The sequence below is a fragment of the Arachis duranensis genome, chromosome 8 (assembly GCF_000817695.3).
Source record: "Arachis duranensis cultivar V14167 chromosome 8, aradu.V14167.gnm2.J7QH, whole genome shotgun sequence".
NCBI lineage: Eukaryota > Viridiplantae > Streptophyta > Magnoliopsida > Fabales > Fabaceae > Arachis > Arachis duranensis.
Genome location: NC_029779.3, coordinates 26462417 through 26478556, shown reverse-complemented (window position 1 = coordinate 26478556; position 16140 = coordinate 26462417). Strand labels below are relative to the sequence as shown.

The 16140-nt window shown below is 31.7% G+C and overlaps 2 protein-coding genes across 2 annotated transcripts; one reads left to right on the top strand and one right to left on the bottom strand.

The window, feature by feature from the left end:
* Positions 1–4946: 4946 nt before the first annotated feature.
* LOC107461657 (dof zinc finger protein DOF3.2) lies at positions 4947–6309 on the bottom strand. The gene is made up of 2 exons (XM_016080203.3): positions 6275–6309; positions 4947–6185 (listed from the first exon to the last, which is right to left on the bottom strand). Exons 1-2 carry the CDS (start codon positions 6302–6304, stop codon positions 5244–5246), a joined length of 972 nt encoding a protein of 323 aa, XP_015935689.1. The 5' UTR covers positions 6305–6309; the 3' UTR covers positions 4947–5243.
* Positions 6310–13970: 7661 nt separating this feature from the next.
* On the top strand, positions 13971–15803 carry LOC107461590 (uncharacterized). The gene has a single exon (XM_016080109.1). The coding sequence runs from the start codon at positions 13971–13973 to the stop codon at positions 15801–15803; it is 1833 nt and encodes a 610-aa protein (XP_015935595.1).
* Positions 15804–16140: the final 337 nt, after the last annotated feature.

The following is a 16140-nucleotide window of genomic DNA, read 5'->3' as shown; positions in this document are numbered from 1 at the left end:
TGTGTAAAATATTTTGATAGGATTAAAATTTGACTAGTCTTGAGTTTAATAAAAGGGAATTATACAAGAAATATTAATTATTTAATTAGTATTCTTTAAAAAATATAATGTTGACCATTTTTATACGTATAAAAAACTTTTTAACTTAGCTATCTTTTAAATTTAGCTCTGATGTATTCAATTCTAGTAATATGATTCACACTGATATATGAGGAACCAAACTCTCACTGATAAAAACTCATTTATTGTTACAAATATATTTCGACAAAAATTATATAAATTTCCTCTTAAAACCAGAGAGTGATAAATGTGGTGAGATGAGGTTATGAAGTCAAATGATAAAAGCTTTAAAAGGTAACGCGTTTTCTTTATTAGCTAACAAGTTACTATATTCTATATGTGTGAATCGTGGATTAATTAAAGCGCATCCCAGTCACCAATTCATGTTACTGTAACGTAATTACTGAGGTCTACATTAGTAATTCAGTTACATGCTAAAGGGCAGTTATGACATTTCTTGCTATATGGTTATTCAGTATTCACTGTGGCCAAATATTGGATCGGGTAGATCTGGTGGCTGTTAATTTAGCATGTTTAAGGATCATATTAGTGAAAACTCAGTTTAAGGGGTCATCAATTTCTGAAGTGACTTCAGGGATTTGGATTTATTTGTAGTAGTATCTCACACAGCTGTATATGTCTTCTCTATCAATAATTTCAAAAGAAAAGTATATTAATAAATAATAAGAATTATTTTCTCAAGTTTTTCCTTTTTCTTTTTTTCTTTTGCATGCATTTCAGTGCCATGTTTGACTGACTGATATATACTAGTTTGTGATTAATTGATAACATTTTGTGATTCCTATGTTAGAATTGTATGCTCCCTACTTTTATTATTTATTTTTTTTATTTCATTTCTATCCATAATCAAGTTAATATTAAAAATAAAAATATAAAAGAGAAATATATACAAAGATGGCACACATAACATTAATCTATCTAATTTTATTAGCATTCACATGTGCGAATTCTTTGCCTCTGATCTGCATCTGCTATTGTGTATATATCTATCTCTCTCTGGCTTGTTCCACATATGGTTGGATTTTGTTCATACAACACAAGTACATATTAAAGAGAATCATGAGTATCTTGTTCCATGCTGATCCTTATACGTTACTTACTTTTGCTTTCATGATTGTTCCTCCAAAAATATATATAGCATTTTCATATGTAACCACTGTAGAATCACATGTTAGTTTTTCTAAATGCATCTAGTAAATTTATATTTTTGTTTAAGATAATTCTATATCTTGTAAGAAGAAACTTCAATTTTTTTTTTCATGTAGATGTATTGAAGTTTGATGTTGTTGTAGACTTGTGGTCATTAAGCCCAGCAAATTTTCGGCATGTGATAGTAAATATTTTGGGATGTTCTCGAACACATCTTTTCCCCTTTTTTTTTATCCAAATTAGGGGCACAGGCGTTTGAGAGGGAAACCGGAAATTAGATGTGAACAAGTCTCATTCAGTGTATGTGAATTTTATTTTTGTTTATTTTATTTTGGTCCTGCATCCGGTGTTTATGTAAACTATGCAATTATATATGTATCCACTAAGAGAACAAATTGTGTATAATAAGCCCACAGTAGAAACATGAGTTAGGTACATTGGCTTTTTTGGAGAGCGAATAATAATAAATGGGCTTTCTTAAGAGAAAAATCAAGGTGCATGGCTTTCCTAGATTCAATCTTCGAACTCCATGGCCCATTAAAAGAGGCTAAAATCTTCTACAATTTTTTTTCAGAGCCAAAAAAAGAAAGAAAAAGATTTTCCCATATGTTTTTGTAAATATCAAACATCCGTGAATAGAGAGTACAAACATACAAATACAATTTTCGGACGAATTATTTTTTAATTTGTCGAATTAGGAGATGTAGTAAACAATTAAAAATTTTTGTGGTATTTAATTTTTTTGTGTTATACCGTGACTAAAAATTTAAAATGTAAAATTATTTTAATATTGTTGATTTTATTAAATTGTAACATTTTGCTATACGGAATACGATCATAACGAAAAGGAGAGAATAAAACAAAGATCACTCATGAAATTAACTATTTTTAATTTGAAGATAGCTCCGATAAGCGATTTATCTTAATTTATGCTTTGATTCTACGGAAAAAGTTTTAGTAAGACAAATAACGTATTTGATATAAGGAATGAAATCGGAGAAAAACAAATATAGTCCAAAGTAATCATAAAATCTTGTGAAGGAATAGAAGTTTCTTAAACTACTAAGAAAAAGAAAGAATAAAAGTTTGATTTATATATGTCACTTTGTTTTTTCATCCCCATGTATCTAGTGGAATGTTTATCTATAGAATGTTTGCAATATATTATATTGGCACCCGTGTGTGATTAATAATTAATTTGACGTTGCAACGTACGGATACAAAGTTTTTTCATAATCCAAAAATGGAACATGAACAATGTAGTATTGCTTCGGTTTCGGACCATATATGATTGAGGAAGACATGGCCAGACTGGTTCAAAACTAGGCATTCAAAAACGTGGCATAAGTGTATGTAGATGATAGTGTCAACACTCAACAGTTAATGGACAAGTGGATATGTGGATCCGGGAGTATTGGTGTACCAGTTATTTTAACCGTGATCTGAATTATAAAAAATATATATAATATATATTAATTGAAATCAACGATTAAAACAACTGGTGTATCGGTACTCCCAGTGTACTTGAAATGTTTCCCAAAGTATGTATCACTATGACAAAGGTCCAATCTTACTGTTCCTATTATTTCTCTAAATTAAATGTTCTATTTTTAAGAAAATCATATAAATATTATTTCTTTTAATTATCTCCAAACTTCATCCTTGGGTTGCTGGCAAACAAATCAGAACTTTCATTACCAATAAAAGAGATAGCAGTACAAAATATCCCATATATATATTTTGTATCACAGTTCTTTTATCAAGTTGTGCATGCTTCAACTTTGGGTTTTGAATCTTGAGACTAGTAACTGGTCCCACTTAGCCCAGCAATAATGTGAGCCTGATTGGTATAACCCCCTAAGTGTGCTACCTTGGGCCGTTAGAGCTTTTGGATTTTGTAGAAAATTAATCACATGTTTTCTGGAATGTGGAATCTGAAACATTCTTTGCACAACATACTCAACATAGTCCTTTCTATGAGCTCTGTCTGGAATATTTTGTACATCAGCAAATCTTAGAAGGTGAGCAACCAATTTAAAAGACTATTATTTTGAAACCATGTAGATGTAAAGAATTTAAGCAACTAAACTAAGCATGGAAGATTAACAACCTTACAATAATAAGGGGTGTGTTTAAATATTTGATCTTGAAATGTGCTCCCCCATTAATACATGAATCCCAAACCTAAGTCCTCACAAAGTTGTTGATGTGCTAAGAGTTTAAGACAAGCATAATGGCCAAAGTTTATGGAGTTGTATGATTTGTTGTTTTCCAAGTCTGGCCCATACGGTTTATGTGAGGACAAAACTCTGTGATCTTGATCTTATCTGAACTACATTACAACACGAGCCAAAAGATTTCTTCGACTTCACTGCTACTATTTCACACCATTAAGAAAATAACGACAAACCAAACAAAATAGTAAGTTGTCTCTTTTCAAACTTTAATATCTCTAAATCAAAGTAACCAAACAAAACAAAAGCAAAAGAAATTCTGAGTACAAATACATCTTTCAAACACACAATAATTTGATTTAAGCATTAGACAACAATAATTGAATATCAGAAAAAGAGAAAAGTCCTATTGTATAAAATTATTATGAACTATAGACTTATAATAATATTACTTTATTTTGTGCCTCAAAATTTTGAATACGAATTCAAAACTGATAAATTACATTAAAAATAGGACCTGTAAGATATATTACACGAATATAAGTCATACTTTTGTCTGTTTTTCTGTATTTAACAGGTTACAAAAAATAATATGCATTTTCTTTTTTTCTATAAGTTGTGAAATATAGACCAGCTCATATTCCTTGTACATCATTTCAGCTATCTTTTTAGCAAAAGAATAATTTAAAATAAATTTTTATTATTTTGTGGATAGAGAATAAAATAGGATGTATTGAAATTGATAAATATATAAAAATATTGTGGTTGTGAAAAAGAAAGTCCATAGGAGAAGGGAGTGTGTAAGTGGTTGCAATATAATAGTGAGGCAGAGTCTGACATGCATATAATTTTGAAAGTGATTAGTGGCTGTGTTGTGTTATTTTTGTCACGCCCATATCCAACGTTGGATTTGGTCAGACATTAAAGCCAAAGAGAGATAAAAATCATTCCCGAACTTGCCGCTCATGCCTTCACTGAATTTTCTAAATTCCTTTTGGAACACGAGAAATTCTTGTATTCTCTCAAATCTGAATCCTACTTCTATCTAGCACCTACCACTGTCATGTCATATATACACTACTATACACACACGCCATTATTTCTCTATTTTCTTATTTTCTATATCTATACAGTTTCAGTAAAATAGTAAGTTCTATTTCTCCATGCATGTTCATGGAATCTACTTTGGCCTAAGTAATTTGCTGCAGTTATGGCAGAATTAGAATTTCTTGAAATACTATATCACCATCATCAATAATTCAATACCCGAAGCACCTGAAATAATATATCTGATTCGATTCTAACAGTTCACACTTCAAACACACCTCAGATTCACCCTGAACCAATTTAACTATTACTACTATATCAAAACATCACTCTCATTCTCTCTCTCTTACATGTCAAATGAGGAAAATGCTGCTTAAGGTAGTTTATAAATTATTAAAAAAAATGTTCTATTCTTATGTATATCTCTGTTATACAGTAAAAAGAAAATCATATAAATATTATTTCTTTTAATTATCTCCAAACTTCATCCTTGGGTTGTTGGCAAACAAATCAGAACTTTCATTAGTCTATCCACCAATAAAAGAGATAGCAGTACAAAAAATCCCATATATAATTTAAGCAAGCTACAAAAGAAAAAGAAAAATAAAAAAACAACAAAAGAAAAGAGAGTGGATTGATCATTGGTGAGATCCAAATCCCTATTTAACTCAAACCTACTAATTAAAGATGATTTAAATTAACTAATTAAGACTGGTCTTTTAGTCAAAGCTAGTAAGGTGAGAGGAAAATCATCATCACATACAGCAGTGCCTTCTGATTCATGAGCATCTCTTACATTAGAGGACTATGGAGAAGGCCATGCCAATTTGAAGATGTGAAACCAGCATTCCAAGTTGCTCTTGCTGAATCAAATTCACCCATGTTTGTGTCCCCATTACTACTGTTATGCCATGGAAAAGCGCCACCACCAAGAACCTTAGTAGCTTCACTGCATAGTTCTTGCTTCATGGTGCTGACACTCACTGCTTGAGTTGCTGCATTGCTCATCTCTGAATCATAATGATTAGGTAGCAACATGTCTCCAGCATTAACAGCACCATTGTCCACAACCTCACCCATGTCCCCATTCCCATATGAATAGTAGAGATTCTGATGATGAAGAGCGTTATTATTACTATTGTTTCCTTGGAATCCGGTTCTAAGTGCTTCCAAGAAGCCAGTTGATGAAGTGTTGTGGGTGTTAAGGCCTTGATTTCCAAGAATATCACAGAGGGAGCTTGTGGGGTTGCCCAAGATTGAGAGATCATGATCATCAAAAGGCATTGTTTGTTTCTGGAGCCTTGCAAGGGCTAAGGTGAGATCACTGGTGGGAGAAGAAGAAGGATGATGATCATAAGCCAAGTGAGGGAAAGCAGTGATGAGAGGATTATTAGGTGAGATGAATCCATGATGATCTTGAGGCCTCCTTGAAGAGGGTGCAGGTGAATTAGATGAAGAGGAAGTAGTTGATGAAGAAGAAGAATTAGAAGATCTCTTGTTCTTCCTGCATCCACCACCAACAGGAACATTCCTGAGTGTTCCACCTTTGGTCCAGTATCTTCTGCAAGATTTGCAGAAGTACCTTGGCTGAGAGAGGCTGTAGTTGTTGTAGTAGCAGAATTTGGTGTTGGTAGAGTCACATCTTGGACATTTGAGTGCTTGTTCTGGTTGTGGCCTTGGCTTTCTTTCTTGTTGCTGACTCTTTGTGGAGCATCCTATCATGTTCTCCAGTTCCTGAACCAAATTCAAACAATTGCAAGCTATGAACTATGATGCTATATACAATAATAATAATAATATATACATAGGGATCATTGAGGTACCTGATGGTGTTGTCCACTAGAAGGATCCATCCATACAAAATTTAAAGCTTATGGAGTCTAATTAATAAGACAACTCTGGATTGAAATTAGAAGTGATAGAAAGTGATGATGAGGTAATGGAAGAAGAGGGTGGGGGTGCTTCTCTACTTATATATAAATTAAAGCAAGCAAGCAATGCAATCCAATCCCAAGAGAGATAATCATGGTTTCTGCCGTACAAGAGGGTCGATGAGGTTGCCTTGCACGCAGAGAAACCCCATTCTATCCATCACACACAAATAAATAAACAAAGCAAAATATTCTTCTATCCATGCTATTCAATACTATTACATTATTAGACTAATGCTAGAAGATAAATCGAGATTAAAAGACAGGGACTATTAAAAAATAGAAAATAAATTAAGTTTATGTACTGTATTTGTTATAAAGTGTATAAAACTTCTAACAAATTATAATTTAAATAATATAGTCTTCTATTCTCATTTAGAAATTTTGAGTTTAAATTTCTTGATTTTTTAAAAAAAATATATAAAATTGAAATATATCTCAATATTGTATTAAAAAAATATGAAATTAAAATTAAAATTTAAAAAATAAATGTTATTAAATTTTTAGTTTTTGTTTTTAAAAATTACAATTTTTTTATGTTTATCTTCTAAAACTACCAAAAAGAAATTATAAATTTTTATATCTTAAAATTAAAATTTTAATTTTAATATCTGACTATCAATATACTATTGATTATTTGTCTCTCAATCTTATTTTCTATCGCTACTTTCAAACATTACTTTAGTAATTGTATGTATATCTATTTGTGTGTGCTGCAACGAGTTTATATTGTACCTACCATAATTATATAGATAAACAAAAATATTATGTTTACATGAAAAATTAATTGTCAAATTAATATTTATATATAAATATATATCATTTTATGTATTTTTTTAATCAAATAATTAATTATTAGAATAATCAAATTTATTATATACAATAATTAAATCTATTTATAATAGTATAATAGACAATTTTTATAAAATGTTAAATATGTATATCCACTAATTACCTAATAGTTGATGTTTGATATATGATAAATAAAACCTCAAAACTTATTATACATGTTTGAACATACACTAATTTTTTTTTTACTCTTAGCGATTTTTTCATTTTTATAGGCTAAAAATTAATCTGTTGTGGATCAAAATTTTATTTAAAGATTCGCCACAAGTCAATAGATTATTGCATGTATAAGATAAAATTTAAATTATAGATACTTATTTAAATTGAGGAGTAAATTGACCACTTGACCAATCTAAATTGATTAACATCCACTAATGTTAGAGCATGAAATAATCTATGATAAATAATTACAATATTCTGTTATTAATTATAGATATGATGAATTCAATTAAGGGAAGTGAAATTGTATAAGAGTGGGGTCCAGGTGTGGAGTGGATGCAACTATTAGGTGGAGCCCACGGCGGTTGGACTGGGCAGGCCACCGGTGGTCCCCACTCATCCACCACTGTGTCTCCACTTCTTCCCCATTCATCAATTTGAACCTCACCTCTCTCTCAGCCCCCAAACATGACAAAAACCTCGCCAATCTGCATTTATTATATACAAGCAAGTAAGTATTTATTCAAGGACACGGAAGAACAACAAAGATTTGGTCTAAGAAGAGCAGAGTGGGTGATATGATCCAGGATGTTACATGTTTTTGGAAGTGTATGATGCATGGGGCCCAATGTGATATTAATTATTCTTTTCGTCGTTTCTTGTAACATGCCATTAGGGTTTTTTTAGCTTCCTCCAGTTTATCAATAACTGAAATATTGATCTGTCGCAAATTTAAATTTTATTTAAAAATTTATTATTGACTAATAAATTAATATATATACAAAATTTAAATTTTCGACACTTATTTAAGAAGATGAACGAATTAATAACTCGACCAACACAATAATAAGTTGGTTACAATTAGGGTTTATTGCTTTATTACATATTATTGTTTCATGTAACACGTTGCGGCCTTGTAATTAAGTAAGTACATGTGTGTATGTAATGTAATAGGGTTATGATGATAATACATGGGCATGAATTCATGATTCATGTAACATAATATGTCATGATAGGTATGGTATAGCCACGTCACTATAGTCATAAGTATCATATATTATACACATAATATGCTTTGGTTGCATTGGATTTAGGGGTCCTTTTGGCCCTTCAAATTGGGGTACCTGTGGTCCCTTCTCATCCAGGAACCCCTGATCAGTGATCATCATCTTCATCGACAATTATCTGTCCATAGGCTTCTGACTTGTCTTACTCAACTTCCACTTATTCCATGGAACCTCCTACACTTTATTTATTTGCATTCTCACTCCTCACACATAATTTCCAATTATAGTCATTTCACACCATAACCAACCACTTTATTCACCAAATATTATAACCATGTATAATAATGGGTAACAAAACAAATTTTCTTTTTACTAACATGGCTAAAGCTCATCATGTCTGCCTCTACATCAATTCAAATTTTACTCGCAAAATATTATTTTATATATATAAGAATTACTCATATACGTGTAGGTCACAAGATATTAATTAATCATATGTATATAGATTATATAGACATAAATGAAACCTATTTTTCCAAATGATCCAACAACTATATATATTAAATTAGAAAAACAAAGGAAAAAAAACATGTATATAGAGGAGGAAATAAATAAAGAAAATATTACATTCTATATGACAATAATGATCGTTATTTGACGGTGCAGAATCAAATGATTAGTTTCGTCTAATTGTTTATTTGATTGATCAACAGCTAATCCCTTAGATTATTAATTACTATTATTAATATTCTTATTCCTCACACATGGACATTAATTTGTCGCTTAGCTGTTGGAAAAGAAAACAAAAAAAAAAGGCACCCTCTGCGATCAGCGATCTGTATCCATTCTTGGTACTCATATATTTTTAATTAAAAAACTAAGATTAAAGTTAACAGCCATCATTACAGTTTGTGAAAATTTCAATCCTAAATTAATTAAATAAATCATAGGCCATATTTTTTTTTTCTAGTTACAAAGAAGATATGAACATGCAACCCACCCAAACCTATCAAATCTTAGCTATTAATGTCCATATCCCCATAAATTGGATTTAAAGATAAGGTGATGAAATTAAAAATGAAAGAAAGAGTGCATGTGATTATATATGGTCAGCAATTCAACTAAATCCGACATATATTATCATAGGTGGCTTTTCTAGGTTGTAAGTTTAAACCCTCTGAAAAAGAAAAAGTAGAACCTGTTACCTATGTATGTAACGTAATGTGAGTATTCTTACTAGTAAGCTTTTGATTTGTTCCTAATTTGGGTGTTATGCCTCTCCACTTGATATATTTGCGGGGCAAGAATCTTTATAGTGGATGGCGGGAAAACTTATGTAATAATTATATCTATTTAATTTTGATATACTATTAATATAGAATAATTTTATATATGTATTTAATCTCACATTATTAAAAATAATTATTATTTTTATTGATTATAAATAATAATTTAAAAAGATAAATATAATTATATGATTGTATAAAATATTTTATATTATCAGTATACTAAAATTAAACTCTAATAATGTACCANATTATGTTATACGTAAACTAAAATTAATCACTAAAATTAGTTATAAGTATAAATTAAAATATATATTAAAATATAAATATAAATTAAAAATAAATTAAATTACATATATTTATATATAAATATATTAGTAACTGATTTTAGTAGTTAATTTTAGTTTATAAATAACATTTTTTATACAAATATGATATTATTTCCCTACTAACTATATGATTTCGTGCTTTTATTATCTTTCTGGAGTACTTGACGGAAATTAATTAGCAAACAATGATTGATCTCTATTAACGCACTGTTAATTAGATATACTTTGGATCCTATGAAAGATTTTAATTAAGCCTTAATTGGTTTCCACCCTCCTATTAACTGATTGACGCATGAAACGTGTTTGAAAATGCATGGATGATGACGATTTTTAAGATATAATTAAGCTAAATCAAATATTGGGATTGGAGGGTGCAAAATGTGTTGTGGTGGGTCATGGAATGTTGGTAGGGTCAGAATCATGTTGGTTGACCGGTCAAATTTATATCAGTCAAAGGAAACAACACTACTGATGATGAAAAACATAAAAGTAAAAGTGAGTAGTGACCATGGTGATGGGAACCGTGCCCAGCATAAGACACAATACATAACGGTGATGTTGTGTTACTTGTATGTTTATTAGCATTTTTGTTAAGAAAAGAATATGAGATTTCCCACTCTCCTTTCTTCCACAGATTCCTTTGTGTATAAGGACTTCATCTTGAACTTCATAATTTTTTTTTAACTAATTTGACACATGTTATTATATGATTTTTTACAAGGTTTGATTTTGGATTATTATATAAGATAATCACTTATCATTGGTAGCATAAGTTAATCACTTTCTATTAATATCTAGAGTAATTAACAGATAGGAGGATTTATAATACTAATAAATATAAGAATCAATAATTCTTCAAGTATAGTATCTTAATTTGCAAATTAAATAATTAATTTGGATTAGTCGAGTTAATACAATTTATGTGTTTAAATAAGTATTAAATATTTAAATCACATTTTATGTATGTGGTAACATATTTTTTTATAACTAATGAATTATAACTCAAATGACATAGTCTTTCTATACTCATTTAAAAATTTGTATATTCGGATTTTTCTATCTTTAGTAAAAAGAAAAAACACATTCTTTTATAATAAAAATCTTAAATAGTAACAAATTAGTCATTCACAAATGAAGTTGATACAAAAATATCATGAAAAATTCGAAAGGATTTACAACTTAAGTTGATCTTTCCAATTTTGTTTGCTTGAACCTCACAAAATATTTTCAACGCATAAATAATAAATTTGTTAAGAAGGATAAGAATCATCCACCTTAGAAAATAATTAAAAAGTTAAAATTCCTTTTTCTTAATCACTAATTTATTTCACTGTACTTTATTGTAAATTTGAATATTCTTCTCTAATAGTTCAAAGTCCCTAAACTTTCTATTTTTTATTTTTGGTAGTATAAGGTTACACATACTTTGTTTAGCATAGATGATCTTTGTTTAGAAACGGTAAAGTGAACATATAATAATTATAATAATTTTCATAATTTTGAACATGAAGGAATTAGTAATTTGATAATCAATAATTCATGCTAGTTTAATTAGCGAAATTATAATGCAATAAACCAAAGTATCCCATGCACTTACGTTTTGACCGCACACTCTATTCTCGTCCAGTATTATCATAATTATATTGTGCGCACTTAAGTTGGTTGATATAATTAATTATACTACCAAGACGTAATATTATTAATGCATCAAAGACTACTACAACACTAGTAGATAGTAATAAGTAATAACTATATTATTACAGGATTTTTTTTTAATATAAATTATAAAAAATATTTATTTTTTCAAAACTCAATTTTGAGCTTTCTTCTTATTTATTTATCGAAATGTATTTTTTTTGTATTTGTATACGTTTGCATACTTTAACAAATTCTATGAAAATGAGCAAGTTCGTCTTCATAGAATTTGCAAACTCTACCTTAAATATATTAAATTGGATTTAAAAAGTTAACTATGATAAGTATTGTCATTGTCTCTCCAGAATAGATAAAAATACACAAAAGTATATGAGTAGTATTTTATTTTTGAAAAATAGTTATTTTTTTAAAATTTATAATTAAAATTTTTTTATTAAATATGACTTATTCCGCTAATTAAACTCTATAAAATTTATAGAATTCATCCGAGAGTAAGATGAATTTACTAATTTTCGTAGAGTTTGTCAATATGTACAACAAACTTGTCTAAATACAAAAAAAATACATTTCAATAAATAAAATTCAGAAATAAATTTTAGGAAAATAAATATTTTTTTATAATTTATATTAAAAAAATCCTATTATTGCATGCATTTATTGCATATAAATAAAGTAATACTGTTATAGCATATAGATACATACATTAAGACAGAATGTGGTCATCACACTAGGTTGAGTCCACGTATTGTCTTCTCTAGCAATTTAAATCTATTTTTAGCTACATTAATAATATTTTTATACACATAAGTATTTAATTATTCGTGTGCTTGCAAATATTTATTAGAAAAAGGTTTCCTAAACAAATTATATTTGTAGTATTGTTGCATTTTAGCATAGTTAATTATGTTACTATTTTTCTGTGATGTAGTACCCTGCAAGGCTGCAGTTGCTTTATTTAATTAGCTTTGGACTGTTAGTCCACACTATCATGGCAATGACCATCTGAACGTAATAAATAGAATAAATATTCGCAATATAAAATTTTACTTTGATGATGTATTATAATTATTTATTGTAATTTTTTTATTCACATTTTAGAAAATTTAAAATTTTGAGTTAGATTTAAAATAAAAAATAATTCAAAAAAATTGATTGATAATAACTATAAAATAAAATATTAGCTCCTTAATCGAAGTCTAATTGATTAATGATGAGAATACTTGTCTTTTTGAGTGAATAAGCTAAGATTTGTTGTTGCATGTTGTATAGTAACTTTTTTATTATTTACTAAAATATACAGTAATACCTCGTACTAGTTTGTAAGAAATTTAAACCCATAATTTAAAATTCTGAAAGAGGAATTCGGGGGTGATGTTGAATAGGTATAAGAGGAAATAATAATTTTAGGGTTGAATGAAAGTAGATATTAGATGCCAGGAGATCGGAGAGGTCGGTGAGATGTGGGTCTCTCTAAGAAGGTGCGAGATGTTTGTACCGAACATGTGGCACAAGAAATGCGGCTGTGATGGGAATATTTCAGTTTACGAGGAAAGAACAACCAAGCACCAATGGAGACAACACCAGCATAACCTAGCACTAGCTTATTTATAACAAGAATATTAGTTAATAGGGATTTGGATACATTAAATTTTAAATTTTATTTAAAAGATAAAGTGTGAGTCTTTATTATTTATTTTATAAATAGGATTTAAAAAAATATAAAAAATTATTCAAAAATAAAAAATTATATTTTACTTTTTAAAATTTAAAAAATTTAAATTCAATTAATAAGAATACTTATGGTTCGAATCAGTCCAAATTTAAATATTTAAAGGTAAAATTTGTGTGATTTTATTAAATTTATGGTTTTAAAGTATGATAAAAATCTTAAAAATATATTCGATCATTGTTTAGATTTAAATCCAAATTAAGATAAATTTGACTTTATCCAATTTATGTGCATTTCAAAAAGGGCAATTTACGTTTTTAAATTGTTTGAACTCCAATTTTACGCAAATACATTGTTTCAAAAACGGATACGTAAATACATTGTTTCACTATTTTATATAAACCGCTATTGACAGTAGCGGTTTACAAGTGCACAAAAACCGCTAGTACCAGCCGCGGATTATGTATATTTATGGTTGTTCATAAACCGCTACTGCCAGTAGCGGTTTATGTTGGTTGGTATGCGTGCGTAAACCGCTGGTGGCCATAGCGGTTTACGTTTATTGTGTGTCATTGGGGTCCCTATATAAACAATAGAGGGGCCAAATGTGGAGAGGTAGAGTGTTATTCACAAATGGATGGAGAGGATAGTTTTGTGGCTCTGGTCCATTGCTCTAGAAAATTTCAAAAGAGCAAACGGCATGGTGTGAAATTCACAGATAGAGAACCGGTTAGTATTTTTATCCGATCTTCGAGTACATTGGCAGAAATTAAGCTCAGCATACTACAAAAGCTCGGTACCCGTGAGACGAAGCTGGTTAAAAAGTTGTTTTACGAGATTCCCATTACCGTTGTGTCAACCGGTGTTAGATATGAGACCTTTGTGATAGGGTCGGATGAAGACCTGCAGGTCTTGTTTAACTGTAGTTTTCCGGAGGTGAGAATACCTGAGATGTTTGCGAAGTTGGAAGATCGTGTGGATAGCTCTGGGGCATCGGCACCGGGTCCTCAGTCGACCACAGTGGGTGGTGCCTCGACATCACTGCCTGTGGTAGCAGTGGTAGTTCCACCTCCCGAGCCCAAACGTGCTGGGGTTGAGTTTGAGGTCGGACCGGATCGAGTTGAGAATGCGCTGTGTGATGATGATTCCGATGAGGAGCCGGTCGATATTGGTGGGGACAGTGAAGATGATATACCGAGAGGTGTACGTACAGCCCATGGAGGTTCCGATTCTGGATCACAAGAGTACCCTCCCCACCTGTCGTCTTTGAACTTGGAGGCCATCGGCCAACACCAGAATGTAGAGGCAACATTCTATGGGCAGGGTATGCATGATGGGACAGGTTTGACTGAATTTCAGATTGGCCAATCGTTCCAGAGTAAGGAGGAAGCTGTGCTGAGCATGAAAGATTACAGCATTCGGCGTGGAGTTGAGTACAGGGTTATGGAGTCAGACAATCTAAAATACAAAGGGAGATGCAAGGAGTTCAGTAACGGGTGCACGTGGTTGATTCGGATAGTCATGCGGAAAAGGAAGAGCACATGGGAAGTAAGGAGGTACAACGGACCACACACGTGTATGGCCACATCGATTTCGAGCGACCACAAGCAGCTTGATTATCATGTGATTTGTGCAAGAATCTTTTCGTTGGTTAGAGCTGATGCGTCGGTATTGATTAAGGTGTTGCAAGAGGCAACAGAGACAACATATGGCTTCAAGCCAAGTTATCGGAAGGTATGGTTGGCAAAGCAGAAGGCAGTAGCACAGATCTACGGTGATTGGGAGGAGTCATATGCGGATCTGCCCCGCTGGATCCTTGGGGTCACATTCACCATGGACGGTTCCATTGCTCTGCTGAAGACCTCCCCGGTTAGAGTGGGTGACCAGGTTGATGAAGAAAGAGTCTACTTTCATCGCATGTTTTGGACATTCCCTCCATGTGTTGAGGCATTCCGCCACTGTAAGCCACTCGTCAGTATCGATGGGACACACTTGTATGGTAAGTATGGAGGGACCTTGTTGTCGGCGATTGCTCAAGATGGGAATTCGAATATTTTGCCTGTTGCGTTTGCACTAGTGGAGGGAAAAAATGCTGAGTCTTGGTCATATTTTCTGTCCAATCTTAGAAGACATGTTACTTCACAGGAAGGTATTCTCGTCATCTCTGACAGACACAACGGCATCAAGGCTGCGCTGGAGTCACCAGATAGTGGTTGGCGACCTCTGTATGCTTATACGGCATTTTGTATTCGGCATGTTGCTGCAAATTTTGCCCTCACCTTCAAGGGGCAGGATGTCAGGAGGTGGCTGGTTAACGCCGCTTATGTGAAGACTGAAGCAGAATTTGACTATTGGTTTGATATAATGAGGTCAGAGAACCCAGCCATGTGTGATTGGGCAAACAGGATGGATTATGAGATGTGGACACAACACAAGTACCCGGTTCGCACTCTTGTCCCCAAATAACTGAGTACATAAAAGCATCATGATGTAGGCACGTGCGTAAATGCGAATTGTCTCCTCGTTCGCATCTGTTGGTAGCACACTAAACTTCTCGTGGAACCATGTAAAGTGGACAGTCATCTGCTTGACCTTATTCGGTGGTGGCAGCTCACCGAATAGGTCCTGAAACCACTCCCAGGCTGGTCGACCACCGTGCATGTATGTCTCAAACTCACCAAGGCAACCACTCACAACCTCCCCATCGACAGGCAACCCAAGCTGAAAAGCCACGTCCTGCAATGTCACTGTGCACTCTCTAAAAGGCATGTGGAACGTGTGCGTCTCAGGACGCCACCTCTCA